The following is a 23910-nucleotide window of genomic DNA, read 5'->3' on the forward strand; positions in this document are numbered from 1 at the left end:
CTGAGGGGGTTTGCTGCTGTGAAACCGGATCACTTTACCACGTGCAGCCAGGACGAACATATTTAATGTTATAACCAAGGGAAACTTGCATGCGCCCGAAGAGAGAAGGGAATTGCTTTTTCTTTTCTTGGTGGTGTTTCTACCCGTCAACGTGATCTGCGGTGACGAGTTTCACAAACGGTTGGCAGCAGGAGGGGAGAGGGGATTGCCAGTGGTCAGTCAATGCAACGGGCCCCCTTTTTTTGGATTGCCAGGGGGTTTGGGGTGGTCAGCAGTAGAATGATAAGGTTGGATTTCGGAAGGAGGTGGGGGTGGGCTTATTGCAATTAGGTAGATATGCTGCTTGCCTGATGCTGTCCTACGGGGTGGGTGCTGTATATACACTTCGCTCCTCTGGCCGCCCGTGCTTTGTTTCTCCTGAGGCTTCTTGGGTTCCTATCGGAGGCATGGTGCGCAAGAACGGGGTGTTATCTACCTGCATTGGCTTCTTTTTAAAGAAGAGGACGCCTCGGGTACGTTAATCTGCTTTTGCTTTTTCCGAGCTGGGGCGCCCTGCTGGAGGTATCTTTATCGTTCTGGACTTTGTTGTATTTTTAACTTGTGGGCTTCTGTCTGGCGGGTGGTGTTGATGAGGTCATCTTTTCTTCATGAAGGTTAAAAAGACGGAATCTGCCGTTTTTCATCTCTCCTTCGAGGTCGTATCGGCCTTATTGGGAAATATTGCACGCCCCCTTCCTTCCCACGTGGGCCAAAATCGATATACCGACCTTACCTACCGAGCGCTTTGACGGACAGTGGTGCCAGATTCACCATGGAGGCGTTTATTATTGAAGCGTTTACCTTGTTGGGAGTTGCGTTGGTGGTTGTTGGGATGAGGACGTATGTTAGGTTGACGACTGTGGGGATTAAGGGGTTTCAGGCGGATGATTATTTAATGTTGGTTGCTGCGGTGAGTTTGTTCTTCTTGGAGATGTGATGATGGGGATGGGTAGAGTTGGGGACTGATCACCTGTGTTGTGGGATAGGGCGCGTATACCGTGGAAACATATCTTGCGTACTCGGTGGGTGCGTTATGGAAGGGGTTGGCGAATAATGCGATGACGGATGAGCAGAGACGTCTTCTTGATCCGAACAGTGAGGAGTTTAGGTTGAGGTATGTTCTGACTACATCACGGCCTGCTGGAGTGTGGTAGCTCATGATTGGACTGCAGGGTCAACGGGTCCAAAACTCAGGTTGCTGGGTGGTCGACATACACATTTCTTCTGTGGACGATCAAGGCGGCGATATGCACCTTCTATCTTCGCCTGACGGTGGGTGACAGACCAGCCACTGTATCATCACGATGACTGCTTGCTGATACCGGCGTAGGAAGGGTTGGAATATCGCAAGCGCATCTTCGCGGGCTTCGTGTTGATCTTCACCACCTGGGTTGCCGTCCTTCTGTCAATATTGCTGGGCTGCCGTCCGCTCGAGAGGAACTGGCAAATCTATCCAAATCCCGGCAGCAAGTCTCCAATCTGTTGTACCCAAAACACCGAATGCTAACACCATGTCAGATCACTGTCAACCGGCCATCTCCAACATTGACATCTTTGTAACTCTTGGGTTGAATGTCTCCACAGACATTTACCTCATGAGCATTCCCATACCCATGCTATGGCGTGCTACCATGAGACCGATGAAAAAGATTGGGCTCATTGTGTTGTTTTCTGGTGGAGCGTTTGTGACGGTGGCAGGAGTGTTGCGATGTATCCTGATTGTTACAGTGAGTTATACAGAATGTCAGTGCAAAAAAAAGAAGACAGTAACTGACCTGGGGTGTTGCAGGATCCCATCAACGGCGCTCAACAAGCAGGTTCCTGGGCCGTCCGGGAGACGTTTGTGGCTGTGGTGACTTCCAATCTTCCCATGTGTGTTCCCCTAATTAACAGATGGGGTCGACCAATTTTGGGAAGCCTAAAGTCCCTCAAGTCAACAACGGGCAGGATGACACGTTCTGGCCGTTCAGATCCGAAGCATGGAGCGTTCAGGCTTGAGGATAAAAACCCGAGACGTGGAATGGGGCCGAGGAGCGTCAATCCTATTACTGACCTTACGATATCCGAGACGGAGCTGGCTGAGATTCAGCACCAGGAGTATTTTTGGAATCCCAATAAGGGTCGTCACGACCCAGAGAGCGGACTGGATGGTGAGGGTACGAGCCCAGGTGGGTTGATCTGGAAGCAGACATCCCTCCAAGTGTCGGAGTCGAGAAATTACCATGGTGATGGTGTGAATGAGATTGACTTTGGGGATTATTATCTTGTGGAGCAAGCAAAGAAGAGCGCAGAGATCATGGCCACTTCGCCGACTGGAAGGAGTTGGAAGACTTCGAATAGCAACCGCCAGGATCGACGATCGCCGTGAATAGCAGCATGATGTCGACACTGCTGTGAATACTGAGGAAGTGGGGTTCATGTTTATTGTGGTCATTCCACAATAGAGGGACAATAGTGAATAGAGCGCACTAAAAAGTGCATTGTCGAGCTGCCAGTATTGGGCCGTGGTCACAACAATGGCAGGAGGGCTGGGGAAGCCCACCCACCTTTTTCTTCAGACTTGCTTGGATTTCTCCTTTGAACTTTTTTTCTCTTGCACTTGACATCACGATATCCCAGCAAACCTCATTTTTAACGTTTGCAAACGAAATTCAAAACAGCAGAAATGTCGTCGTCGAATGCTTTCCTCGCCACCTCGCGCGCCCCCGGTCGCCCTCACACGCTCGATTGGCGCCCGGGTGCGTGGTGGTTTGCGGCTCGAGTTGTAAGTTTTTCACCCAAGCTACTGACATCTCCAACATGATTGTCGCTCTGTGCCTTAGACTCTTTGATCTTTCAGTTTCAGCCCACCCCAATCCATCACATTCACCACACAATCTTCCCTTGTTCTTCCCTAACCTGAGATCGATAACAAGTCTTGAATGCCAGAAACCCGATCATACTGACCTGGCCCGGGCCAAAGAGAACGCGGAGAGGGTGCAGAGGGAGAGGGTGGAGGGCATGAGGGCGAATCCCTGCCCCAGGGACTCCTTTGTGAAGTTGCTTCGGGACGAAGATTGTAAGTTTCCCCACACATTTTTGACTCTGGCTTTTTGGTCTTGTTACTTTTCTTTTTCTTTTTATAAAGAAACTCTAATAATTTTTAGGGGGACGAGTCTTGCCCGCACGCGTGAGCCCTCCCGCGACGCCTGTGCGCGCCTTTGCCAGCAGCTCGCCCGAGCGCAAGACGGGCGTGGCCAAGCCTAAAGTTGCCGTTCGCGAGCGCCATGGGGGTAGTCCTGCTGGGACGGTTTTGGGAAATATTGGGATGAAGGAGAAGGTTGGGAGGTTGGGGGGTGACTGGTTGAGGCAGCGGAGGGGGTGGTCCAATGCTGTAACGGGCACAGATTGGATTGGGGTGTTAAAGCAGTTGGTGGAGTGGGTGGTTGGCGAGGGGGGCGATACACTCACGGTTGCCGGGTTTATGGTGTTTTTCGTGCTGTTGTGGGCCGTGGTCATGACGGTGGTGTGGATGGTGCAGGCGGTTGGCCAAATATGGCATACCTGGTACGGGCAGGAGAAGATTGTGGTCTTAGAGGAGGTTGATTCGGAGGGCAGGGATCGCCACAGACCGGCTTTCCTGGATATCAATGTGGAGGAGATGGCTGAGAGTTTGCTTGGGAAGTGGAGGGAGAAGGGCACCGGTGTTGTGGGGGCCGAGGCTGAAGATATCGAGGCGTTTAGGGGACGGCTCAAATCTTTCGCTACTAAGCATCCGGGTCGTCATGGGAGGAGCTGGCCATAGGCTTTATGCCTTTCCCAACAGGCGTCATCACTAACCGAGTGGGCATTATCGAAACTCGGCGAGGCGCAGACAAACGCAAACAACACCATTGGTGGGCGTGATCAGCATCCGATTGCGCATTATCGAAATTCAGAGAGCTCTCTCAACAACCCAGGGGGGCATTATCGAAGGCTGGGTCAGCGTTGATGCATTGGAGGTTATCTTCAAAGTCCTGTCCGCGACCGCAAGAGGCATACGGGCCATCCAAGTGGGCTCTATCGAAGCTTGGACCGGCGTTTTGAAGACCCAAGCGGGCATTATCGAAGCTTAGGCGGGCGTTTAGAGTGTATTTGGGAGGTCTTTAGTCATTGGAAGAAATAGTATGGGCCGTTTGAGTGGGTATTATCGGAACTTGGATGGGCGTGGGAGACCTGGGCCAGCCTCATCAGGCTCGGGCATGCGTCTGCACATGACTTCGTCACCTCTCTGCATCGTCAGGACATTATCTATCTTTGGGCTAGGGATACGCTGGAACATTTTAAAGGTCTGTCACGCAGGTTGCTAGGGGCATATCGGGTTATAAAGGTGTTCAGGAGGTTGCTTTATGGGTAGATGGATACCAGCCAGCTCTTTTGTGTTGTTTTTTGGGCGTATATTTATATTATTGGATGCATTTGTTTATATGATATTTGGAGATACCGCAGAGAACCCGTCTCCCCCACGGAACGGTTGAAGACTGCCAGCAATATATCGCTTTACCCGAAGTGAGACTATTCCCAATGACGTGATACCACCCCCCCCCGCATTGTCCCTTTTGCTCCGCGCTATGCCCGCCAAGCCGTAACGTTGTGACACACGGCTCTTTATCCGACGCGCCCTTTGCTGAACTCGAGCGGAATGCTTACCTAACGCAAACGGTGTTTATCTTCCTGTTTGAGCCGCTTGCGTAATTCATCGCCGTTTCCTGGGCTCGATATAAAAAGGCCTGCTAGATATCGGCCCATACATCGTTGAGCATCACCAAACCCTCACCAACAACATCGGCAGTCATGGCCTCCCCAGACAAATCCCAAGAGCAAGGAAAAGGCTTCACGCTCTCGTGCGAATGCGGCTACATAACCATGACGACCCCCTCCCGCACCCCCTCCGGCATGGCACATTGCCATTGCCGAACATGTCAAAAACAATCAGGCTCGGCGTTTGGAACCTCTGTTTACTACCCCACCGACCAAGTCTTTCCCTTACCCGTGGATTTGGAGGCGAAGTTGTCAGTGTTTGAGCACGGGACTGACAGCGGGAACACAATGAGATGTTATTTCTGTCCCAAGTGCGGCGTGAGGATTATGCACCAGGGAATTCTGCCAGATGGGAGCTGGAGGGAGATGATGAGCTTCAAGGCGGGGACGTTTGATGACTGGCCTGAGGAAGGAGGGCTGAATTGGGAGGGGATGGGGGCGAGGCACATCTGGACGAGGAGTGCGAGGATGAATCTTTGTGGGAATTGGGAGGCCTGGGAGAAGTATCCGGATGATATGGTTGATAAGAAGAAGGGGGAGGGGGAGGGGGAGGAGAAGAAGGCGTGAGGTTGGGGGGGTTGGCGGAGAGGGTTAGGGGTAGGGTTGGGCGAGATTGGGTCGGATGTACTCTGGCTTGCTGACAATGCGTACGATGTTTAATCTATCAACGAACCCTTATATTATGTAATTGCATTAAAGCAGAAAAATGAGGTACCAGTGACTCAGATACCACAATGTCATCCTCAAAGTCATGGGTGTCGTCATTCAGGAACAGTCAGACCCTGAAAGCCAATTGAGTGGGGCAGTTATGCACGCCAAACTTTGTGCCTGGGCAGAACCCTCGTCAGAGTGGCCCAATTTCCAAACGGCGCCTTCTTTCTCCAGACCATGCGACCGTTGCAGCAGCTTTCCCGATCTTCGTTCAACGTCCTTCGTTCACGCTTTGTACATACAATGGCTCCAGGTCAGTTCCTCTCCTCGTCTTCTTGCCCTGATAGCGCTGAACCCGGCCTTCCGCGTTTTCTGCCCCGCCATTTCCGAACCATCCGAAATCTCCAGGGGCATGCGCACCTTGACGAACACCGCTGATGTTCCTCGACAAACAGTCCCTGATTCTCGTCCTATCGTTATTTCCGGCCCCTCCGGCGTCGGAAAGGGAACTCTCTACGGCCGCTTGTTCCAAGTATGACCTACCCTACCCACGCGCAACAGTTTCCCAGCACGAGACCACGAGACCGACGATGTTGACATGACCCGTCTACTCAGAACCACCCCGACACATTCACTCTTTCGGTTTCGCACACCACACGTGGCCCCCGCCCCGGTGAGACCAATGGTGTCCACTACCACTTCGTAACAAAGGAGGCGTTCGAGGCGCTCAAGGCAGCTGATGGGTTCGTCGAGAGGTAACACGCCCGCCACACAAAGATCTACACAGAGAGGAGGAAGAAAGCTGACTAACGCCTTCGGAATAGCGCCAAGTTTGGCGACAACTACTACGGTACCTCAAAGCAGACGATCGAAGAGCAAAAGGCCAAGGGCAAGGTGACCGTGCTTGATATCGAGGTCGAAGGCGTGAAGCAGATCCAGGCGCAAAACTACCCCGCGCGGTATGTCTTCATTGCGCCGCCTAACGAGGAGGCGCTGGAGCAGAGACTGAGAGGGAGAGGCACCGAGAGCGAGGAGAGCATCCAGAAGAGGCTAAAGCAGGCCAAGGTTGAGCTCGAGTATGCCAAAGTGCCGGGAGTGCATGAGAAGATCATTGTCAACGACGTAGGTTCAGGGTGTGAGTCTGTCTTGGTTGCAAAGACAGGTGCTAACGTTCTGGGTATCTAGGATCTGGAAAAGGCGTACAAGGAGCTGGAGGAGTTTGTCTTTGCGGAATCCAAGGCGTAAGGAAGGTTTTGGAGTTGGAGTTGATTGGAGTTGTATAGATGGAATCCCTTCAACCTTGTCGTCAATTTCGAACGCTAGCATCCAACTCCATGTGCTCATTCCAGAAGAAGGTCGCCATTGTTTGACAATGCGGCTGACTACGAGGCAGTTGAAGAGGTGCAAGGGACTTGGATCATCTGTCGTCTTGACCTGCGATTCCGCCTTTTTGCATGTTCAAGTCGGTGTCTTTTCGTCTGAACCTACGAGCCGTACCCCATGACAGACTGGTTGCCACCCTTCCGCTATTCCTTTCGCTTTCCCTCCTCTGCTTATACTTTGACTGGACCTCCTCCCTCTGCTTCGACGTGGCCAACTCGAATTGCTTCTCTGAAGACGAACCACCAGGGAGCACCCGCCATCAACACAATCAACGATGGACGGAACATCTACAGAAGACGATGCCCTCTCCGGTATGGTTGACGTTTTGTCTCTCGCCATGGTCAACACATCTTTCAGCTCTACCACTAAACCAACCGCGACCTTTGAGCTGTTCAGTCAATTCCCCGCCGAGATACAGTGGTGCGTCTTCGAACAATTGCTCGACCTAGAAGACCTAGGACGTGGCCCAGCAGTGCACTTCCTAACCGGTTTCCCCAGATCGTTGGCAAAGGCACTGTTCAGCTCTGACCCAGACGAGAGGATGGATACAAGGCTCAGGCATAACTTTGCACAGGGCATCGGCTTTGTAACTCATGATACCATGAGCCTTCTCGGAAATTTCAAGCGCACAGATCGGCGCGGACGAGAGTATATCCCAAACGCCATCCCTCATCACCTTCGTCTCCGGCAAATTGCCCAAACATGTTCGCTCGCAAGGCGTTTAGTCCGAACTCACCAACAAAACAAGACGCTATTTGGCCTGCACGGTGGCAGGTTTATTCTCGTCAACGATGAGGATGACTTGTTCTATTTCGACATCCTCGTCCTGTCAAAAAAGCCCCGCTCAGACCGTGTTTTGCATCTCAGATCGGCGAACACCATCAACTAAGAGCTGACGGACTGTCTGATAAGTCCGGTCCCCATCGTTCCTGGTGCAGATCATCTCAAGGGTGTCCGCCGCTTGGCTGTGCCGGTCTGGGTGTCAAAGCTGACCGATGGCGGGTGTCCAGGGTGGCATTTCCAGCCGAAACGGCAACGTGATCTGGTGGATCACAGTGATAGCTCTTGCTCGGAAAGCGATTCGGAAGATTACGATTCCAGCGATTGACCTAAGAAGGTGCCCTGTGACAGGTGCGGTCGCGTTATGGGAGGACATCTCAAGGTCACCTGGCCGGAGGAATACGTACTACTAGCTGCCGCTTGGCTTCCTGCCCTCCAAAGCATACACTATGTTGTTCATAACGAGATTCCACCGCCGGGTTCACTCGGCTCTGATTACGCCCCCTGGCGGGCCCTGGCAGGTCCGAGCCCGCAAGAACCAGCCTTGGTGTTCGGAGATAGTTGGGTGACGACCGCTACAGCAATGTACCGATATAAAGGAAATCGCAAAAGCTCACGATTCAGCGCAGTGGGGGCTGAGCCTCCACGAACCTTTCAGTCTATCGGAGGATCTTGGTCGAGCTGTTTGCTCCTATTGACTTCCACGTCTTGCTTCACGCTTTCGTCACAGTGTTATTTTTCGATCTGGATTGGGCAGCATCGTTTCCTATGGACAGTCAGCTTCTCAAGGTGTGGAAAGACAAAATTCCCCATCTGAGCTTCAGATACCTCAGATGGGTGCCAGAGGGGTCGGACTTACTTCCTTGGAAGATGGATCTGAAGCCGCATGGTACACCCAAGAGGAGGCGACAATGGGAGCGTCGATAGGCTGTGTCTTAGAGATCGAGGGATCGTCGTATGGATTGAAGGGGGAGATGTCAATCTTCCGGCCCTGGTGGCTTGTACTAACTTGGGAAGAGTATGATTAATGAGGGTTGCTGTAGCATTGCAGGTGGGGTTGAAGATGGCCACGGCATAGAAAGAGACAGGGTTTCAATGATTAAGTCTCCAGCAAACTTTGGCATCGAATTTCTCCCCTCCACTTGAGAAAGCCTTTCTTTTCATCAAAGCTGAAGGTCTTGGTGCCTGGTCCGCGTTTAACTAACCCCAAGGCAAGTTATGCATACAGTATGGTACCACAATAGGAGAAAGCCTGTCACAAAGTCCACTCGTATGGAAGTTGTGGAGGAGACTTGCAGTCGGACTGACATCAATGCCTTCTCCATAGCCGGCACACTATCATCTTTCCATGTCACTTTCCACGTTTACTTTGCAGGTTCTGGTCGGCTCGGTGTGTGGGCTCGGTTTGTGGGTTCGGTGTGTGTTTTCGCCATATTTTCGCAAAACCAAGAGTGATCCGAAGGCGGTGGCCTCCAGTGGTAGGAACCCTCCACAACGCGTACCAACTGTCTTCTCTTTTCCGAAACTGCAACGTCTTGTTCGTATTACCAGTAGAGAGATCACCAGAGAAGCCATTCTTTCTGACTATTCACTTGTGTGTTATTAATCGGCATCATGGAAAGCCCCGCCGTTCAACCGAGTAGCATAACGGAGATGTTTCGGTGGAAGACGGATCTGAAACGGTGGATGGAGAAGAATATTGATGGTTAATTTTGCATTTGGCGGAGTTCATATTTTGCACAAATAGCGTGTCTATACCGGGGTACTTTGAGCATCGTGGACTTGGGATGTCAGCGGTCAATAAATATACCTAGACAACATGGCAAACGATCATTCCTGAGATGACCACGTCATCCGCCCCCAGTTTCCGCCCTTTCTGGTGCAATATGTTCGTTTATCCGGAAAGCATTCGACAGTTGACATGACAATGGATCACATGATGTCTCCACGTGGTAGGCAGCCTACGACCTTTTGCCGCAGTCTTCTTCCTATACTTGCGTTCATCAACCCTTGTGTTATCTGTCCTCGTCCTAAGCGACTTCCTACGAGGCTTTAGCAAACCCGAGACCCAACACCAGCGTAGTTTCCTGAACCTACCTACTCTTTTGCTCTATGCCCGGCGCCCGCCATTCCCATGGCTGTTTCTGGCTCAATCGACTCTTTGTCAGCCACCACGAGCAACAACAATCCCGACCCAGCTGAAGATGTTACTCCTCCTACCATCACGACCTTCGAATACTTCGTCAAACTCCCCCCTGACATACAGTTTTGCATCTTTGAGGAGCACATAGCCATGAAAGGACTCTGGATGTTCCTATTATCCATTTCTTTGCTGCCTTTCTAACCAGTTTGTTGCCCTTGTTCAGTCAGCGAAAAGAGAAGAAGCATCAAAAGGCCACCGACGCCCTGTGCCAATTCTTCAACAATGTCCGTCGACCCGTCGCGTGATTCCTGTTCCTCACCCATCGCCGATTCCGAGATGGTATCCGGTTCAGAAAGTCTCTCCGAAAGCGAATACTTTTCATGACGTTCGACCAATATCAGAACATAGTAACACCCTCAGATCTCCCCTCCTGCTTTGGGTCTAGTAACTGTCAGTTGCAAGAAGTTGCAAGTGTATGTCTTACTGCGAAACGAGTTGTCGAAAGACTGCATCAGGCTCACCAAAGCACATTACCCTTTCACTTATACAACAACCAAACAGTTTTCGCGAATACCGAGAACGACATATTCCTCCTCGAGGTGTTAGTTCGCACCTACGAGAATTACCCCGGAGACGTGGCCTGTGCAAGACAACCACTTGTGATAGAGGATCACTTCGGAGACCTTTTCAGGATACCACCACTTGTGCTCCCTGGCTCTAACCTTCTCATTGGGGTTCGTCAGCTTGCTTTTCGCCGTTAGCGCATATGAACAGGATGAGGGACCCGAGCCAGGTGAGACTCAATGCCAGGACTGGAGGTGCGTCCAGGTATCTTACGAGGAGGAATTCGCGACTATATTACTAAAAGGCGGCCCCGCCGTCTATTGGTGGGACAGTAACTGCAATGATTATGAGGCGGCGGTGTGTTATAGCTGCTCTGAGCCCGCTGTTAACCACCATGCTTTCGGCTCCCGGCAGATAGAAAGTCTGCTAGTCGCCGCCTGCCTCCCTTCCCTTGAGTCGGTCAACATTACTGTCCATGACGACGAGAACGCTGAAGTCAATTTGTTGGACTCGGAGGATAACTATCCGTGGCGACTGCTCTTGTACCCGAACCCAGACGATAAGCATCCAACAGGGGAGCAAAAACACATCTTTATCACTGCGTCGCCTTCCTTTTTCAGCCGTCCGAACTGGATTTCTGCCCCTGGATGCAGCATGCGCCTTTAAAAAGCTTCGGCTGTTTTGGAGGATCAATGACTGAGTTTTTCCTTCACTACGAGACTTTTCGATAGATGCACACTCTTATGTTACGTCAGTTTTGCGGCATTGTATGGCGGGACGAGATTTTACTTGATGCCGATGCCAAAGAAGCAAGGAGAACAAGGGCCATTGGACTGTGGTTTCATTACCTACGATCTGTGACAGGAGAGTAAGGTGTGCAGTCTCAATGAACCCAGTAAGTAATACGCAGCACGCGAAAGACGGATATCCGAGACTGTTGCTCTGCGGCCGGGATCAACGTACTCCCGAAACGACACAGGACTTGGAATTGAAGATCTTGGGTGTGTGTTTGGGGGGGGGCGGGGGGGAAGAGGGACAGGTTTGACTGTTAACCATCACCACTTCTCTGACCAAGCCTCTGGGAATCATTGGGAGGAAGAATGTATGCCGGGAAAGGTACGCTGTTGGCGTGGTATAACTTGGGATTAATTTTGACACACTCTTGAACGCTGTTGCTTCAATACAATCCCATTGCCGCCTCACAGTGCATTGACTCAGAGATTACCTACACTCTCTGGTCAGTAGCTTGAATTCCATCCTTCGACGACCTCCTCTTCACCCCTTCCAGTTCCACATCGAGCACCTTGTCCACGTTCTTCTGAATCTTGTCCTGCATCTCCTTGCCCTCAAACATGAAGCTGAGTTCCTCAAGTGTGCGGTTGTGTGTCTCAGGGAAGAGAAGATACACCGTAGCAATCTCGATCAGAATCCAGACGCAGTACACAATGTAGTACTTCCATCCAATGGCGTCTAACGCAATGGGGTTGACATATGTGTTGAAGAAGACCGCAAATCGGACCGTCAACTGCTCAACCGCGATACCCTTTGCGCGTTGTTGATAAGGGAAGATCTCAACCATGTACGTGTATGCCAGGGCGTTCCAACCAATGTTGTAGAACCTACCCTAATGTCAGTCAAATCTCCCATGTCAGGACGCAAAAATACTCACGGCGAATAAACAAAAATAAACACCAGCACCGGTATGGCCGCAGCGCTACTATTCTCAATCGTCGCCCTCGCGCTCGCAATAGTCCAAACAACATACACCACCGCCGTCCCAATCGTGCAAATCAGAAACATCCTCCTCCTCGGAAACCTCGGCGCGATCAACGCAATTGGCACAGCATTGATAAACCCCCAGCAAGTATTGCTCAGAATAACCTGCTGCACCGTCCTATTATCCGTGATGTTCACCAACGCCAAAATTTTCTTCATGTAAAAACTCAACAACCCATTGCCTGACCACTGCGTGAAAAACCCGACTACCGCTGCGAGGAGGAAACGACGTCTCATGGCAGCGTCACGGAAGACATCCCCCCACACAAACCGCGAGGCAAGTTCTTTCTCCGCCGCGATGGTGGATTGAATTTGCGCGTATTCCAATCTGACAAACTCGTCCCCGTCTTTACCCTCAGAGTGGTATTTTTGCAGAATGGCAAACGCTTCCTCACCGCGGTCTTGGCTGACGAGCCAGCGGGGTGACTCGGGGCACCAGTGCATGAAGCCGAGTTGGAACGCGCTCGGGACGAGTTGCAACAGGCTGGGGAGACGCCAGGCCCAGGTTGATTCCATTTGAAAGGTGCCGTAGGTTGTCCCTGCTGCGATGATGGCGCCGACGAACCAGGATGCGTTGAAGAGGGATGTCATTACCGCGCGTTCGTTGGCGTAGGAGAGTTCACCGATCATGGAGGAGGCGTTTACGATTGCGAAGGGGATACCGAAGCCGAGGACCCAGCGGGAGGCGAGGAACATGTCGCTGTTGCGGGCGCCTGCTTGGAGGCCGGCGCCCATGCACATTATGAGGGAGGCCATGAGAATTGTGCGGCGGCGGCCGAGGTACTGGGAGATGGTGGGAATGAAGGGGATTGCCATGAGGGCGCCGAGGGAGTACATTGCGTTGAGGAGGCCGAGGCGGGAGGAGGTTGGGTTGTCAAAGTCTGTGGGGGTGGTCACCGCGTCAGTGTAAGGGATACGGAGAGGGGATAAGAGGTAACGTACAGTCAGTCCATGATTTGACAGCCTGGAGACTGTTCATCATCGAGCTGTCAAACCCAGAGGTCCATTCCACCCCGAGGCCAGTCGGCACAAGAATCAGATACAGAAAGCGAAGGTTGGGTTTCTTGTACCAGGGGACGTCATCCGCCTGCGCAATGCGGGTGAGCCGAGGGTCGGCATGTTCTTCTTTGGCGCCGATGATGGCCATCTTGGTTATCGTCGTTGCTGCTCTCTGTCTTGCTCTGCTGTGGTGAGGATATTCAGTAGAACGAAAACTTCACGGCAGGGTCATCAATTACTTATACCTCATCACCCCCAACAATCTCCAGCTACCTGGCAGCCGGGTATGTTACATGCATTCCCCCCATCCTGCCGTATCATCTTCCCCTTCCTGATCAACAAGTGGATCCTTCACCATACGTTGTAAGCTCAAATCCTGCCTTGTAGGTAAGGCATCTTGCACCTCGATAACGTGACGATCCTACAGGTCGGGCATATTTTTGTTAGAGAACCAATCCCGCGAGTCAAATCGCTAACTACCAAGTATCGCCTAAATGACACCTATGTACCGACATGCCAAGTCAACTGTTTGGAGTTGTTTCCTCCGACGTATGCGGGGTTGGCTTGTCTGCCCTGCCGTGCCCGGCCGACGGCGGATTTGGGGGAACGCGGGAGGGTGACGGGATGCAACGGTGTTACGTGGGGACCGGGACAGGTGTGACCGAAGAGCAGGAGGTGGTTCAGGTGTCGGTGTTCGGGAATAAGAAGCAATGCTGCTTAGCTAAGAAGGATATCAAAGGCTTTGTCATGCGAGAGGGTCAGTAAACAGAGGAAACAATGGAACGAGAGTGGATTAAAACATTAGTCTATATTTAGGTTTTGCCTGGGTATCTTTCTTGGTCTAGGTTATCTTGCCTCTTATCATTATGTCAAGATGAGATTATCAATTAGTAGTAAGCAGCCACTGGCCCGCCAGTAGTGCCCGAAGCTTGTTTCTATGTGCATAGTACAGATACTAGTGTAGAGTTGGCGTGCTCACTTGCTACACCTTTGTTTTGCTGTTTGGGTCGCTGGCAAAACGAAAGTCAAAGAACAAAGGATATACCCGAGCAAAGGCAGCCCTAAGATCCTCTTCTGTCTTGGCACCGGTGACCACGATCTTTCCAGTTGTAAAAATGAGAAGGGTTGGACAGGAGCGAGGTGTCCCATCTGCTCGATAACCGAGATACTGCTTGAAAGACAAGCCTGGGAAAATCTCGGGGACAAAAGAGGCGCCAACAGTGACATACTTGTTGGCTAACCCCTCAAGTCTGATGTTGGAGCCAACATTGGCACTGGCAATGATATTCTGGACAGTGAAGTCGCAGAATTTCGGAGTGAAACCACATTTCTGGAGGGCGTAAGCGTGTTTCTTAGCGGCAAGGCGAGCCAGGGCTTCGCTCTTGGCACCTGTGACAACCATTCTGCCCGTTGCGAAGATCAGTGCTGTCGTTCGTGGATCGCGGATGCGCATGATCACAGCATTGAAGCGACGCGGTCTGTATTCGACATTGCGGGCCCGTTGGGCTAGGTAGTTGAGGTCAATGCGACAGTCAAGGTTGACGGTGACGACGAAGTTTTGAAGCTTGGGAATGGGCCAGCCTGGAGGGTACTCGTGGGATTCGGTTTCTGGGATGATGTCTTGACGGCTGTCCATCTGGTTAGAGTCGGCCATTTTGAGAAGATCTGTTGTGCTGTTACCTTGTTATGTTGAAACACTTACCATATCTGACGGCGCTTGGTGAATGAGTTAGTAGGAGGTAGCCAGTTTATGGAGGCAGGCTGGGCGATGTTATATTTGATAGTCTTACTTCAAGACAAAGAGTCCGACATCAAGACAAATGAAGGACAATTTCATTGTCGAACACAAAGGCCCTCGGTCCACGCTGTGGGTTCAAATAGGACAATGCATTTGTTGAAATTTCTGTGGGCAGGTTTCGACCTGGAATTGTAGAGCAAAATCGGAGAAGCCTTAGTTGGTTAATGGCGACGGTGTTTCGGGCAGGAGCTCGGGTAGGCATGCGACCTGTGATGTAAACGGGCACTTCGGAAACTCTGGAAAGCTGGAAAGGCATGATGACGGGAACTGGGAAATGGAGCAGTGAGGATCAACTAAGCGGTGGCCCGAGCTTCGTGGCGTGCCAAGTTATGGGGCATTAATCGACGAACTAGCCACCGGAACACCCCGCGCGATTTGCCAACGTCTCCATGGACTTGACATCAAACATAATGCAGTTTTCAAAACTCTTGACAGAGGATGATTGAACCTAGTAAACTCTTTTACTCGCCGGCGCCGCCTTGTTTTTCAATCTATGAAGGATCGCCAAAGAAGAACGAAATGACGTCCATGATTGCCGTCTGGCCAACCCTCTCGGGCTCAGAGTGATGGCCCGAATTGACTTCGAGGCCGGCCCTTGAAACGTCAACACCGAAGCGACTGCCTGCGCTTGACTTAGCTTGTTTCCCCGCATGTAAAGATGGGAGCTACTGGCCAAACTTTCTGCTTAGCATTAGCACCCGCAGTCTCGAAGCCCGGCACGGGCATACGATGATGGCGATATCATCAATTTTGACCTCTGAAGACCCGCTGATGACGGAACAAAAACAGCAGGGCCCCCTCTTCATCACCCAGACACCCACGGCACCATGTACAGCAACAGTCCAACCACTTTTTTAGCCGTTCGATAACATCCACGTTGCCCCTTGCCACAGCACAACGACACCGGCCGGGATGTCTCTGCTCGCCTTGTTCAGAAATCGAGATGCAAAAACCCCGACCGAATCACCTCCGGCCAGTGTGTCCAAGAAACGATTGAGGAAGAAATCTTTTGCTCGCCTCACAGAAAGAAACATCGAAGCTGTCCAGGAATTGAGCAGCCCCATGGGAAACCATGTCTCCTTCGAAAGCAACCCACGGTCCCAGCGTCACCCACGCGCTTCCGCCAACATCCCCGAGCTGCCATGCTTACCCATATATGAGACCTTGACACTGTCTATGGGACCTTCCAAGGCGTCATGCCATGGTGGCAGTGAAACGTCGTCAACGAAGGTCAAGGAAAAGCCGCGGCCTCTATCGAAATGTATGCCTCAGAATACCTCACGGGTTCACTTTCTCCCACAACAAGAGTCACCAACCTTCAAACTCGTCCCCAACATCCACCCAACGCTCACTCCGCAGCCAACTCCGAAATCCCCGGTTCACGACCGAGCTTCGATACTCGCTGACTCGTATCGATCAATACTTCCCGACTTTGATGCCATGGAACAAATCATCGAATCGGAAGATAACCTCTCTCTGCCAAAGAGTCCCTCTGAACAATGCCCCCATATTCCACTATACCGGCCCCTCACCAATCAGTCGGTATGCCGGCAGTCAACAGTCGCCAAGCAAGTCATCGTTGAGGTGCCATCCTCACCTCAGCACCACTCCTTCATTGCGCAGATAGATTCAGTCGTTGAGCCCCAGTCAGCAGCATCTTCGTTTACCGTTGTGGAAAATAGCGAACGGAGTTCCGAAGAGGAGACCACAGCGCCTGCCATTCCGCCTCAGGCTCCTCAACGGAAGGTTCAAGCCATCAACCAGAGTCGTGCATTGCAACAGTCCCCGTCAGTCACAGCGAGCAGTAATCCTGCCTCCCCGAGGCGACCAAGGCCTCCTTCACCGTGGTTCAAGGTTACAAAAGGGGACAGCACCAAGAGCTCTCTGGCGTTGCAAATTTGCACGCATATGCTCACTGACGAGCTGAAGAAGGCATTGTTTGCCCAACATGATGGTGTCGATGAGGATTCACAAGCTGCGAAGCTGCAGGTTTTGTTGTTGATCGAGGCTTATGAGGGTGTGATGGAGAGCTGTAAAGAGCAGCTTGCGCAGTCAGAGCAAGAGGGGAGCAATGTCGAAGTCAAACATGCTAGGGAGGCGGTGGAGATTTTGGGGCATTGGTTGGATAGTTTGTATGAGATTTATGGCGAGGCCTTTGGAGGTGATGAGGACTAATGATGGTGGGTAATGATGGAGTGGTGATGCTTTTGATGGTAATGATGATCGATTTGTGGTGGTTCATGATGGAGATGGGAGGCTTTGTCCGGTTGCTTTCTCAATACACTAGGGTATGTAGGCGTTTGTTTGATCATGGTATATCAGTAATAATTTTGTACATAGCGATCGCATCTCAGCAACAAAGTTGACAGTACTCTTTATGAAGGATAAGCTCAATTAAAAGCAGAAGAGGTCATCGAAAACAGTGTTGGCCGTTTTGCCTTTGCCTCTGCAGCAGCGAGATGTGAGCATTTGGAAACACCCCGGCATCAGGAACATGCCAATACAACACGTCCAGGTTTTACTATCCAGAAGGTCCATGATGGAGTCTCTGTCAGGCTCAAGTCTTCTCGGGGGGTCGCTCAATGCCCTCATCGACCTTCTTGCCGTCTCCGTATCCGCTCTTCTTGGGAGGCTCAAGGGCGCCACTTCTCTTGAGGGGTTCAAGAGCTCCGCTCCGTTTCGTAGGCTCAAGTGCGCCGCTTCGCTTGGGGGCTTCGATGGCCCCTGAATTTTTGCCGCGCTCAATGGTGAACATTGCTGGTTGTGCGGTCGTTGTTTCTGTTGGTGATTTAACTCGAGCTTTACTTGTGCGGTAGAAGATGTTGGGTTGCTTACGGGAAATGTGATTTTGTGTCTGGACAGGTTGTAGACTTGTTTTGCTGTGATGGTTGAAGGTAGGGGTGTATGGAGGGGGAAAGGAGGGTTCATATACATGTTTTTTTGGTGGTCAGCCGCGGAGGCTCGGTCAGGAGGGTGCTTGAAGGCGAAACGGAAGCAGGCTCCAATGATATTGGGGAAGTTTCGTGCTGTGGATGGTCGTACCAGGCCAGCAAGGTGTTACCGCTTCATGGACGTCCACAGAGTGTTGTGTGGTTTGGTGAAGTATGGACACGGGCGTAACGTGGGGCTGTGTGACGGATGTGATACTGTTAAGAGTTCGGATGCTAGGATATAGGTGTGCCGGGAGCCTCGTGGCAACAAGTCACCACGCTGTCCTGTGCGAGTTGGGTATTAGGGATATCCAAGCTTACATGTACCACGTACAAAGCATTGAAGAAGGCAAGCAGAAAAAGAACAGGTTTTATTTGTCACATCTAGGTAGCTACTTAGATATTCTTCAACATGAAGGAAGTTGGATACTAATGCACAGGGAAAGCTACAGGTATCACATACAAGCCATCGAATGGAGCAAGCAATGTAAAGTCATGTTTCGTTCCTAATGATTAGCTAGATAACCCTTACCAGAAAGCAAACTCAGATCCCAGCCACAGTCCATCTTGACCATCCACACGAGCGGGAATCTGTCGGTTGTGGAACCTGGAATCGACGTGCCAGAAGCATAACCTCGGCTGACCGAGTTGCTGGGCTCCCCGTACAATACAGTGAACATGACCATAATGAGTATGTAGGAGATTACTTGGTCTTGACCGGCGGCTTCTCCGCGCCACCGTTGGGCTTTTTGGACTCAATGCTGCCATAAGGCTTCTTGGGCTCAGCCATTTTGAGAATGTGTTGATGCATGGGTTGGTATATAAGACAGGTGAGTTTCTTTGCGGGTGTCAGCAAGACCGGTGGCTGGTACTGGGATAATGGATCAGTGTTGACGTACAGGTTTGAAACATAGGCGACTGGTTGATGATAGTTGTAAACTTTCTATGTGTGGGTAATGTTGAGTGAATCAGTTGGGAGGTCTAAGAGGGTGGAGAAGGGTGTATTATAGCCTCCCCTGAGCACCTTGATGACCTTCCTGTTAGCGTGAACGGAAAATCCTGAGCTATGGTGCGAGCTTAATACATGTTGGGTTTAGACTGAGCATCGATTTGTTTTATGATGGCCCTATAATCCGCGAACATCCGCACTGTGATTTTCAGACTGATTCGGTCGGTGGCTATCGAAACCTCCTCGAGAAAGCCGAAAAGATGTCGATATTCTGGCTATATGTGATGGGGTAAGATCGTGATACTAACAAGGAAATCCTGCGCCAATTCTTCTTCTGGTGAGTGATAGCGAATGATACAACTGTCGCGAAATTGGCGAGGTCAGCCACGCTGGCAATAGAAACAAGTCATCGAGCAAGCGTCCTCGATATATATTTGCAATTGAAACTGGGGATCCAATTGAACGCCTGATGAACCTGCGTGGCATTGCGTAAGGTATCTACCTACCTACATAGGCATCCAAGGTAATCCCTCTGCAAGGTAGACATGGAGCAGGCACACCCCGCCTTGAGCCGGTGCATCCTACCTAAGGTGGCATCGCTTTCTTGCCCATTGACCCGACCACCCAGATGCTTTCTTATCCATCACCATCGTGTGGCTATTTTATCAAGTCAGACTTCATCCATCTCCATGGCAGAGACTGCAGGGCTTGTTGTCGGCACGCTTGCCCTGGTTGGTGTCTTCAACGATTGCCTGGAGATGATGTCCAACATATCCGCGCTTCGCTCCGTGAAAATGACGGAAAACTCTTCAACACCAAGCTCGATCTTGAAAAGACATTGTTGCTATAATGGGCTCACAGGGTTCGATTGCTCCGGCCAGATTGTGACCCACGACTGAACAGGACCGAGACCAAGGAGACTGTTGGAAAGGTTCTCGGAGCAATGAGCTGCTTGTTCGAGACTTCTGAGGGGTTGAACTCACGATATGGTCTACGTGAAAAGCGGCCAGATTCAGGTTATCAGGCCCTTCCTCCAGCAAACGAGATAAGCGAGAGAAAGAAACTAGCCTTTGGGCAAGCCTTCAACACGCTACGGACCGGACCAAAGAAAACTCGTAGCGACAAAGGCAGCAATGAAGCAGGAAAAGGTGTCTCGGCATTATCAAAGTTGGTAAGGGTGGCTATTGACAAGGACAAATTCGGGAGTTTGATCGATAACATCTCCTATTTCATTGCCAAGCTCAACGAACTCCTACCACCGACGCTCACTTTGCTTTCCAGCATGGCTCTTGAGAATATAAGCAGTAGCGGCATGACCACAGCGGCTATTGAGCGTGTGGCCCATCTCAAATTACCCCACAGGGCATTTCTTGAGGGCGAGTTGGTGGCTGCTGCGAAGGTTACAATGGCGACTGGAGACATAGCTTAGTCGAGTTGTTTCTCAAGTTGAGCGTGGACAAGGACAAACTCATGGATGAGACGCGAACAAATCAAAATCGGTGGTACGATATTCCGCTGCGCGAGGCGAATGTGGATGCTCATGCAGATGAAGAGTTGAAGCAGTGGCAGTGGGACATATTAAGCCGGTTGTTCGGGTCGAAGATGGGTTCTGACAACCCCTGATCCCCCAGGAGTTCTTCCGACCTCAGAGCTGGAGTAGAATGTGAAGGATCTAATAAGCTAGGTACATGTCTTCAGCAAAGCAGCAATCACATTTGCCAGGAGTGTCGGTGTCCAGCAACACCAGTGAGGAATTACGAGTGGCTAAAGGGCCCATGCACGAGAACCAGGACCTGAGTCAACTCGGTTGGGAGAGGTTGAGAGACTGCAAAGATGTGACGGCTGACAAAGACATAATGGATGGCTAGCCATATAAACGGTGGACGCTGAGGTAATGAGCTAGAATATACTTGGTCTCATTTCAACTTATGGTTCTGCAGTTTGTCAGTTTTGAGGTCTTGCCAAAGAGACCTTTACTATTCACGTACACCTAATCGAGCGATCTCGTATTGCGACTGAGTTGAATCCTTCGATGCAACCCAAGCGAATCACAGCATCTTTACCTACCTGAGCTGAGCTTCAATGACGCCGTTGTCGAGGCAAATCCGATCAAACCAATAATGCGCGTAGAGTGTTGACGATAGCATTGAAGACCGCCCTGAGGCAAGCAAAAAGAGAAAGATTCTATGATTGGACCGTGGTCTTCTGTTCAGCGGCACGGGTAGCAGATGCCGTGTGGGTGTAAGCTATTCGCAGGCCAGGGCGGGCAGGGGGCCGCGCGGCCTTTTCTCTCAAGGTGCGCAACACGAAGATTTTTGGCTTATAGTGAGTCCAGAAGGGGGATAGTATACCACAAAACCGTGTATGAAGGCCTGAGTCATCACGATGCGACCTGAATTTCCTGGAGAATGCAGAATGAAGTGGGATCATGAGGAGCCAAGCAAGAAAGTGGCCTCTGTTTTGATGCCAAGAACTGCGCCCCTTGTCCCAATTTCCAGCTCCACACACAAGGCCCACACAGATCTGGAAACTCAAAATCGCTGCCTGCTTGGACGAGTGGATTCCAAGAGGTTGGAAATATTCTCTTCAAAACAACGCTGTCGCCTCGAACTTTCAGTTTTCTGAACTTTTCTTCGACGATCAATTGTTTTCTGTCACTCGCTTGCATATCATTCGCTTTTAACACTTTGCCATGAAGCAAGGGACTTTGTCACTGGCCGTCCTGTCGGGCGCTGTCAGCACCGCGTGGGCAGCTCTGAATGTGGATTTTGGATCTACAGGTACGTCGCCGCCCCTGTATCGGCAAGCCCAGAGCTCCACAACACCAACTTACGCCTCGCCGTACTAGATTCGATCAAAGCTGCAGCCAAAGATGTGGCTTTCGACGCCCTGTCGTACTACAAGGGAAACGAGTCAGGCGAGATTCCCGGGCTGATTGGAGACCAACCATTTCAGGGTGGGAAATACTACTGGTGGTCCGGCTCAGTTCAGTGGTCAACCTTGATCGACTACTGGTATTATACCGGGGATGATTCGTACAACAGCGTCGTTTCCCAGGGTCTGCTCCACCAGCGCGGACCTAACAATGACTTCATGCCTCCCAATGCCACTGCCTCCATCTCCAATGACGACCAAGGCTTTTGGGGCATTGCGGCCATGCAGGCGGCCGAGTTGAACTTTCCAGCTTCTTCAATCGATTGGGCCAACTTGTCTCGCAATGTTTGGACTACCCAAGTCCGGCGCTTTCAGCAGGAAGAAAAGGATGAAACCTGCGACGGTGGTCTGCGCTGGCAAATCCCGCCAACCAATGTTGGATTTGACTACAAGAACACCATCAGCAATGCCGCGTTCATCAACCTCGGAGCCCGCCTGGGTCGCTGGACTGGCAATGCCACTTATGTTGAGTGGGCTGATCGCGCGTGGACCTGGTTGACCGACATTGGGTTCTTGACGGAAGACTTCAGCGCCTACGATGGCGCCCATGTCGGGGCCAACTGCACTGATATCAACAAGGCGGAGTTCTCTTACAGCGCTGGTCTTCTTCTTCAAAGTGCCGCGTTCCTTTATAACCAGGTATGGAAACTATTTCCTGGTGTGTCCGGCATGTACTTACTGACACTTTTGTTTCGATAGACCACGGGCGATGACCAGAAGCGCTGGCGCGATCGAGTCACCGGTCTTACCAAGACGATCCTCGACAAGTTCTTTGAGGAGGGCTATCATTACGAAATCGCTTGCGAAGGCCGTGATGACGCTTGCACCCCCGACATGCTCTTCTTCAAGGGCATGGTCACTCGCAACCTTGCATCAACGGTTCAGCTCGCTCCCTTCACCAAAGACGCCATCTCCAAGGTTCTCAAGACCAACGCCGAGGCCGCAGTCAAGACTTGCACCGGTGGTGACAACAACCGCCAGTGCAGCTTCAGCTGGGCCAAGGGCAAGTTCCACAACGAGACTGACATTCCTAGCCAGTTGAACACGCTGTCTGCTTTGACTGTGCTGCTGCAAGATGAGGTCTCCCAGAAGGGCATTGCTACCAATGCCACTTCCAACCCCGACGGCGGCTCTGATGGAGGAAACGGTTCTGACTCTAACGACAATGGCAACGGTAACGGCAACGGACAGGGACAGAACGGCAATGGCAATGGAAACGGTGATGGTGGTTCCGCCGGTACTACGACTCGTGTGACCGTCGGTGTGCTGGTTGCTGGCTTGTTTGCTGCCCTGTTGTAAGCTGATGCAGCTCAGCCGATGTGCTGGACTCGGAAAATCTAAAGCCTTGAAAAAGAATTGAAGCCTGCACCAGGCACTTTGGATAATGTTGTCAGGTTGTTGTCGCGCTGATCGTTGATGGCTCCAATGATGTTGACCAAAAACATGTCTTGTCAAGGTGCGCTGTACCCCGCAAAGAAGCTGCAGAATTAAAATTTGACCTGCTTGATGACCGTTCACTATCAACAGCAGGAAGAAATGCCACCCAGGTCGTTTCATTGTATGTTTTGTTCCACCAAATCATTGCTGTCGTCAATTGAACACGCCAGCCAAGAATCCAAGACCGCCTCTCAGCTTGGCCGCGGCTACTCCCGACGACATGCCTTGGCACAACACATCTGGGGATGTGCCAAAAGGTGGGAGTTGAAGCACATTTAAGCATCCGATGGCCCGATCACTTCCCCGGATTTTTGAAAGTCAATTGCCGATGACGTTGTCAGAATTTTCACCCCAATCGCCGCAATGCGACGCTATCCCCGGCTGGCGCTGTTAAACAGTGGCGGAAATCTACCGATCTTTTCAACGCTCAGGGACGGCTTACACATGAGTTGCCTAAAATGGTCACCAGTCGCCCACGATTTGCGGGGGAGTGGGTCACCCTCCAGTTCACAAAACAAGATGTTCGCAGACGGACACCTCCTATCGGCCCTACCGGCAATGCTTCTCAGGGACTTTTCTCAACGGCTAGCTCACCGCAACCTTCAACCAGCTGGCTGACGGGGTCCTCGCCCCGCCGGCTATCAACCGGTGTCGGTCCCTGGCGTTGAATGAATGATCACTTTGGGGTTTTGACCCGGTGTCCAAATGACGAGCGCCTCGGTTGCCACCTACCTCGCTGATATCAGAG

General features: G+C 51.5%; 13 protein-coding genes across 13 annotated transcripts; 10 read left to right on the top strand and 3 right to left on the bottom strand.

Moving 5' to 3' along the window:
* Window positions 1–326: 326 nt before the first annotated feature.
* Window positions 327–1193, top strand: QC763_0097390 (uncharacterized protein; the record flags this gene model as incomplete). Its single annotated transcript, XM_062906339.1, has 2 exons — window positions 327–949; window positions 1026–1193. The coding sequence occupies exons 1-2, from the start codon at window positions 812–814 to the stop codon at window positions 1191–1193; spliced, it is 306 nt and encodes a 101-aa protein (XP_062763290.1). The 5' UTR covers window positions 327–811.
* Window positions 1194–1550: 357 nt separating this feature from the next.
* On the top strand, window positions 1551–2407 carry QC763_0097400 (uncharacterized protein; the record flags this gene model as incomplete). Its single annotated transcript, XM_062906340.1, has 2 exons — window positions 1551–1766; window positions 1829–2407. 2 exons carry the CDS (start codon window positions 1551–1553, stop codon window positions 2405–2407), a joined length of 795 nt encoding a protein of 264 aa, XP_062763291.1.
* Window positions 2408–2704: 297 nt separating this feature from the next.
* Window positions 2705–3823, top strand: QC763_607585 (uncharacterized protein; the record flags this gene model as incomplete). Its single annotated transcript, XM_062914597.1, has 3 exons — window positions 2705–2803; window positions 2968–3097; window positions 3186–3823. 3 exons carry the CDS (start codon window positions 2705–2707, stop codon window positions 3821–3823), a joined length of 867 nt encoding a protein of 288 aa, XP_062763292.1.
* A 361-nt stretch (window positions 3824–4184) lies between these two features.
* Window positions 4185–4367, top strand: QC763_607590 (uncharacterized protein; the record flags this gene model as incomplete). The annotated part of the gene is made up of 1 exon (XM_062914598.1): window positions 4185–4367. The coding sequence occupies one exon, from the start codon at window positions 4185–4187 to the stop codon at window positions 4365–4367; it is 183 nt and encodes a 60-aa protein (XP_062763293.1).
* A 484-nt stretch (window positions 4368–4851) lies between these two features.
* On the top strand, window positions 4852–5385 carry QC763_607600 (uncharacterized protein; the record flags this gene model as incomplete). The annotated part of the gene is made up of 1 exon (XM_062914599.1): window positions 4852–5385. The coding sequence occupies one exon, from the start codon at window positions 4852–4854 to the stop codon at window positions 5383–5385; it is 534 nt and encodes a 177-aa protein (XP_062763294.1).
* A 321-nt stretch (window positions 5386–5706) lies between these two features.
* On the top strand, window positions 5707–6714 carry GUK1 (guanylate kinase; the record flags this gene model as incomplete). The annotated part of the gene is made up of 5 exons (XM_062914600.1): window positions 5707–5782; window positions 5925–6001; window positions 6085–6224; window positions 6294–6591; window positions 6655–6714. 5 exons carry the CDS (start codon window positions 5707–5709, stop codon window positions 6712–6714), a joined length of 651 nt encoding a protein of 216 aa, XP_062763295.1.
* A 412-nt stretch (window positions 6715–7126) lies between these two features.
* On the top strand, window positions 7127–7741 carry QC763_607620 (uncharacterized protein; the record flags this gene model as incomplete). The annotated part of the gene is made up of 1 exon (XM_062914601.1): window positions 7127–7741. One exon carries the CDS (start codon window positions 7127–7129, stop codon window positions 7739–7741), a length of 615 nt encoding a protein of 204 aa, XP_062763296.1.
* Window positions 7742–11378: 3637 nt separating this feature from the next.
* QC763_607630 (uncharacterized protein) lies at window positions 11379–13262 on the bottom strand (the record flags this gene model as incomplete). Its single annotated transcript, XM_062914602.1, has 3 exons — window positions 11379–11958; window positions 12009–12996; window positions 13058–13262. The coding sequence occupies 3 exons, from the start codon at window positions 13260–13262 to the stop codon at window positions 11565–11567; spliced, it is 1587 nt and encodes a 528-aa protein (XP_062763297.1). The 3' UTR covers window positions 11379–11564.
* Window positions 13263–14096: 834 nt separating this feature from the next.
* On the bottom strand, window positions 14097–15131 carry QC763_607640 (uncharacterized protein; the record flags this gene model as incomplete). Its single annotated transcript, XM_062914603.1, has 2 exons — window positions 14905–15131; window positions 14097–14742 (listed from the first exon to the last, which is right to left on the bottom strand). Exons 1-2 carry the CDS (start codon window positions 14949–14951, stop codon window positions 14097–14099), a joined length of 693 nt encoding a protein of 230 aa, XP_062763298.1. The 5' UTR covers window positions 14952–15131.
* Window positions 15132–15824: 693 nt separating this feature from the next.
* Window positions 15825–17087, top strand: QC763_607650 (uncharacterized protein; the record flags this gene model as incomplete). Its single annotated transcript, XM_062914604.1, has 1 exon — window positions 15825–17087. One exon carries the CDS (start codon window positions 15825–15827, stop codon window positions 17085–17087), a length of 1263 nt encoding a protein of 420 aa, XP_062763299.1.
* Window positions 17088–17252: 165 nt separating this feature from the next.
* Window positions 17253–18632, bottom strand: QC763_607660 (uncharacterized protein; the record flags this gene model as incomplete). The annotated part of the gene is made up of 3 exons (XM_062914605.1): window positions 17253–17690; window positions 18375–18493; window positions 18550–18632. The coding sequence occupies 3 exons, from the start codon at window positions 18630–18632 to the stop codon at window positions 17470–17472; spliced, it is 423 nt and encodes a 140-aa protein (XP_062763300.1). The 3' UTR covers window positions 17253–17469.
* Window positions 18633–19734: 1102 nt separating this feature from the next.
* Window positions 19735–20220, top strand: QC763_0097500 (uncharacterized protein; the record flags this gene model as incomplete). The annotated part of the gene is made up of 1 exon (XM_062906341.1): window positions 19735–20220. One exon carries the CDS (start codon window positions 19735–19737, stop codon window positions 20218–20220), a length of 486 nt encoding a protein of 161 aa, XP_062763301.1.
* A 937-nt stretch (window positions 20221–21157) lies between these two features.
* On the top strand, window positions 21158–23024 carry QC763_607690 (uncharacterized protein; the record flags this gene model as incomplete). Its single annotated transcript, XM_062914606.1, has 3 exons — window positions 21158–21571; window positions 21640–22364; window positions 22425–23024. Exons 1-3 carry the CDS (start codon window positions 21484–21486, stop codon window positions 23022–23024), a joined length of 1413 nt encoding a protein of 470 aa, XP_062763302.1. The 5' UTR covers window positions 21158–21483.
* Between the last annotated feature and the right edge of the window lie 886 nt (window positions 23025–23910).

This window comes from Podospora pseudopauciseta, chromosome 6 (genome assembly GCF_035222475.1).
Source record: "Podospora pseudopauciseta strain CBS 411.78 chromosome 6, whole genome shotgun sequence".
NCBI classification, from domain to species: domain Eukaryota; kingdom Fungi; phylum Ascomycota; class Sordariomycetes; order Sordariales; family Podosporaceae; genus Podospora; species Podospora pseudopauciseta.